At 39.1% G+C, this 5,082-nt stretch overlaps 1 protein-coding gene across 1 annotated transcript; it reads left to right on the forward strand.

Moving 5' to 3' along the window:
- The first annotated feature begins 2,817 nt into the window (after window positions 1–2,817).
- LOC120559075 (mitochondrial import receptor subunit TOM6 homolog) lies at window positions 2,818–4,021 on the forward strand. Its single transcript, XM_039800496.1, has 2 exons — window positions 2,818–2,848; window positions 3,699–4,021. The coding sequence occupies exons 1-2, from the start codon at window positions 2,818–2,820 to the stop codon at window positions 3,812–3,814; spliced, it is 147 nt and encodes a 48-aa protein (XP_039656430.1). The 3' UTR covers window positions 3,815–4,021.
- The last annotated feature ends 1,061 nt before the right edge of the window (window positions 4,022–5,082 follow it).

Raw genomic sequence — 5,082 nt, forward strand, 5'->3', positions numbered from 1 at the left:
AAAGCTGCGTTCTGCATCTCTGTGATAGTTCGTCAATCAAAAGTTTGCCAGAAACAAACACTCACTGCATTAATATAATACAGTCTATTATCTGTCCCTGTTGGCAACCAACGCATTGGGTTTATGCCTACAGTACAGGCCAAAAGTTTGGACACACCTTCTCATTCAATGCGTTTCCTTTTTATTTTCATGGCTATTTACATTGTAGATTCTCACTGAAGGCATCAAAACTATGAATGAACACATATGGAATTATGTACTAAAAAACTAAAAAGTGTGAAATAACTGAAAACATGTCTTATATTTTAGATTTTTCAAAGTAGCCACGCTTTGCTTTTTATTAATAAAGGAAAAACTTCCACTAATGAACCCTGACAAAGCACACCTGTGAAGGTAAAACCATTTCAGGTGACTACCTCATGAAGCTCATTGAGAGAACACCAAGGGTTTGCAGAGTTATCAAAAAGCAAAGGGTGGCTACTTTGAAGAATCTAAAATATAAGACATGTTTTCAGTTATTTCACACTTTTTTGTTAAGTACATAATTCCATATGTGTTCATTCATAGTTTTGATGCCTTGAGTGAAATCTACAATGTAAATAGTCATGAAAAAAAAAAGAAACACATTGAATGAGAAGGTGTGTCACAAAATTTGGCCTGTACTATAGTTATGTGTGCACACAATTTAAATGGCCATTAAAGCGAACAGCTCAGGCAGCTCTCCTCGTCCTGAGCTCCAATATCTCCTCATGTCCCAAATGTTTTGTGGCTCTCAAATGAAGTTACAAATGAGCTGGTTTTTGGTTTCAGGCATCATGAAGGATCATGAACTGTTCACCCCCCTCCCCTCAGGCAGACCTCTGCACAGCCCCAAAGCCAGAACAACAAGGCTACAGTGCAGCTTCTTCACAGAGGCTGAGACTTATGAAGTCACAGACTTAACTCTGTCCTCTGCACTGATGCAATCTTTTAACTGCTGCTCGGTTTTTAACTGAACACAAAGAACAGCTGAGGCTGATGGGAATCTGATCAGTTTATTAAAAGAATGAAATACAGATCAAACTCTGAATGTCAGCATGCTAACTTCAGCTCTCAGTTCAAGCTGTAACAATAAAAGCTGAAGCAAACTAATATGATGAAAGTGTAAATGTAATAATCACACCTGTTGAGCTGAAAGATATTCTAACAGAAAATAGAAATCAGAAAACAGAAACATTTCTTGTACCCTCGTGTTTTCCTCTCTGCTCCGGTTTGCTTGTTTATAAAGCTCAGAAATGTTTAATTTATAACCAAAATAATCTGTGTTACACCTTTAGCCAACTTCATTCCAACTAGTCTTACACTTTTGTTTCCATTCATGGTCAATAGACGCCATTAACATAGACCTGATGTCTAAATAAAGGAGAAATTGTGAGTTTTGGATTATAAAAGAATGGTATGATATCCTCAGGTCAACATTTACTGAAGTCAGTTTATCGAGAGCAAAATTATTCTGTGAAGAATTGTTTGGAAAATGGGTCCAAATTTGACCCGAGGTCAACATGAGGGTTAAACATCTATCTATAAATTGCAGGAATGTCTGTCTGTCTGGGCACGAATAAGTGCAGTGGCAGTTTGACATTGTTTGGATTAGAAATTCAAAAGATATCGTTAAATAAATAGATATGAGAAGCACACATTGGCTCTAGCCGCTGGCCACTCCCCCTCTCACCCTGAGGACCAGAGACAGAGAGCAGCAGAGCTTTGGCAGCTAAAATGTGACATACTCCTCAAACCCACAAACATGTCCAAAGTAGCACTACTTGGGACTGTCTTTGACTTTGAATAAACAAACGACAATTCCCGAATTTAAGGAGGTTTCAGAATCCCACACATGGAAAGCACAGCTACCTATTTTATAAAGCAAGACATATCTGTATATACAGTATGTGTGTCCGTGTTTGGGGGGAAGGTAACCTGCTCATCACTTTTCCTGCTATTGTATTAAGTTGCTGTGAGCTGGCAGAACATAACATAATCTCAGAGATTATTCCTTTACAGCGCTGTGCAATGCGAGAAAATCTCAGAGCTGAACCGGGCAGACACATCAGTCTTCATCAGACTCACCCTGGGTCGGGTTAATTGAGTCTACTGCTAACTTCCAACATTACCTTCGCAGAAAATGCCCCCTGGGAATCAAATCCATACTTCACCGTTAACCGTCAAGACACTAAAGCTGTATTGAAATTAACACCTCTGCTGAAGTGCTAAATTTGTTAATGATCATACGACACAAGTAATCTCTCTCTCTCTCTCTCTCTCTCTCTCTCTCTCTCTTTCTGCAGATAGGTGCTGATTAGCTCTCATAACGGGCTGCATGCGGTTGCACACTGCCATGAGTCCATGAGGCTGATTACTCCACATTTTCATTGTGATATTTTGTGATTACATTCTGATTCTGCAGCGTTCTCTGTCAGGTAAATACAGTAGTACAATGTCTTCCTCTTGATGTAGACATAAGCCCTATTCGCACGGGATAAGTATTACCTGGTGACCTCCAGTTATTTGTAATAATCGCGGAGGTTGTCTGTGATCTTAATCCCCCTGCCGAATCCGTATCATCTGTAATTTCTAAAGTAATAATTCCCCGCAAATGACCTACCATATTTAGGAAACGGAGGTCCTGTGATAATATTAGTCCCGATGCGATCGGCATCTCTGTGATTTGGGGTCTAACTGGCTGCGTTGTCAATTATAAATGAAAGGTTTTGACATCATATCCGGGGGGATAATGTCTGTAAATTTGAGTAAAATACAGACTTCAGTTATCCCGTGTGAATGCGCCAGAACGAAACACAGACGTGTGGGGGTAATTTATAAACTACAAGAGGTCCCCAGGTAATACTTATCCCGTGCGAATAGGGCTATAGCCTACACTGTAAGTCAGTAGTAGGCTATCCAGTGGAGTTGCATATGAAGTGGTTTGGGGTCCCTCTGTAAGTCATTTTGGGGTAGACTACAATTTGGTTTTGATGAATTCTACAAGCAGTAAAACCACAGGCCAAGCAACCGGCCGTTCCAAACAGGCACATTTTCAACAGCCTGCAGTACAAACAAATGAAAGCAACAACTAAAAAGATAAGCATTACAATGAATCAGATTAAAGCTCAATATAACATTTCCTAACACTTTGTTGAGTTTCAGGAAAAATGTGACAATCATCATCACCATGGTAACCATCGTAGACCCATCTCTACATCTCGTCTGATGAATCTGGATTCACGGGAAAGAGTCAACCATCTGTTTGAAGAAAACACAATTTTAAAAAGTCAGTATTTTCTAAATCTCAGTAGGATTCATCCTCTGGAGAACATGAAAGTCTGTATAAAATGTCACGACAATCCATCTGTTATTTGCTAAAATATTGGACTGATGAAGGTGCTAAAATCCAGATTAACTTTTTGTGATATTTTGTCAATATTTTTCTGCGCCTTTTGAAGTTTTTGTGGCTTTTTACCCCCATATTTTTGAAGCTTTTGTGGACATTTTTGTCACTTTTTTCAACGTTCTTTCATAATTTTTCTTTCTGAAAAAGTACTGGGCTGATCATTTACTTGTGAAGAGCATTGTGTGAAACAGTCTGCGTTATTTTTCTGAAAATTTGGTTGAAAGAAACCTACTTTTCTGATGATTTTTTTTTTTATTTAACCCAACTTCAGTTTTAAACGACTTCAGAAGGAATCTTCTGGTCAACTTGGGCTTGTTTCGCGCGGGTGTTTGGGTTGCAAGAAATCTCACACATTTTGATCTGATGTCTCTTCAGCCCGTAACATAACCTGGTCAAAATACATCACCACCGAAAACAGGATGACGGTGTCTTGGACCAACAAAGAAGAATAAACAAGGGATATGAATAAATGACTTTTTATGAGTAGTTTTACTTTGAAAACACAAACACAAGGGTTAAAATGAGAGACATTTGTTTACCTGGTTTCTTGTTGGTTAGGGACGCACTACCACAGCGATCTGTTCTCTGGCTGCTGCTTCCTCTTCCCACTGTTGTTCTAGTTCTGCCTTCAACTTTTCTTCTGCGATGTTTTCCTCCTCATCCAACCTCACTTTCTGATACAGGTTGTCTGTGTTGGAACCTGAATCCCCACAGTATTTCTTCAATCCACCTGATGACATCAACGCAGCTACAACAACGATGGCAAAGAGTAGAGACAGGCCGATGACCTGAACAAGAGACAACAAAGACTATTTTAATCAATCAACGGATCAAACTTTATTAGTAGAGCACTTTTACTAGAAAGGTCATGTAGCACAAAAGGGCTCCACATATATTAAAAAACAGAAACAATGTCAACCCCACCCCTTCCACAGACCTACACACTCGCATGAATACACACACACAACACACACACACACACACACACAGACACACAGACAGAGACACATGCAGCAGAACTACAGATTGACAGGTGTTGGCTTTCGGAGCGGACAGAGAAAAGCGGTCAAGTTTTTAGTAAATGTACAGTGTAGAGTTTAGTGTGTCCATGAACTAATGATGCAGTTAATCAAGACCCAAGTAAAGCTGGCCAGCCCTCATGAAGTGTGGCATGTGGTGACGTTGATCTGAGCTACCAATCAACAAGTTGCATACCTTTTTATTAGAGTAATATTGTTGGGGTGACTGTCAGTGTTTGCATAAATGTACAGTATGTGCAAAAACTGACAATTATTCCTATTACTCTAAAAAAAATCATAATAAAAATAAAAGCTAGGCAGCTGATCATCCTAGTATACCCAGTACGACAAACTAGACCCCTCCACATTCAAATCAAATCATCCAACTAACGTTATGTCATTTATGCAATCACGTAGGCTATTAGGGCAATAAGTTAGTTGTGCAATATCTCATTATGTAAGGGCTGTGCTACACTTATTGTGGAGGATACAGCTGACAGGTTTGTTGAATTAATTTAAAAACTGGCACTGAAAGGAGGAGTTAATGTGCTTACTATTTATGTACCTGTCTAATGTATCTGAGAGTATTACTATATAGATACCTGTCTAATGTATCTGAGAGTATTACTATATAGA

This window comes from Perca fluviatilis, chromosome 5 (assembly GCF_010015445.1).
Source record: "Perca fluviatilis chromosome 5, GENO_Pfluv_1.0, whole genome shotgun sequence".
Taxonomy (NCBI): Eukaryota; Metazoa; Chordata; class Actinopteri; order Perciformes; family Percidae; genus Perca; species Perca fluviatilis.

Excerpts from the sequence above, each read along its gene's own strand:
- LOC120559075 (XM_039800496.1), top strand. The coding sequence starts at position 2,818 with ATGCGCCAGAACGAAACACAGACGTGTGGGG. Across the intron at positions 2,849-3,698 it reads CGAAACACAGACGTGTGGGG|TTTTAAACGACTTCAGAAGG; the intron begins GTAATTTATAAA and ends ACCCAACTTCAG.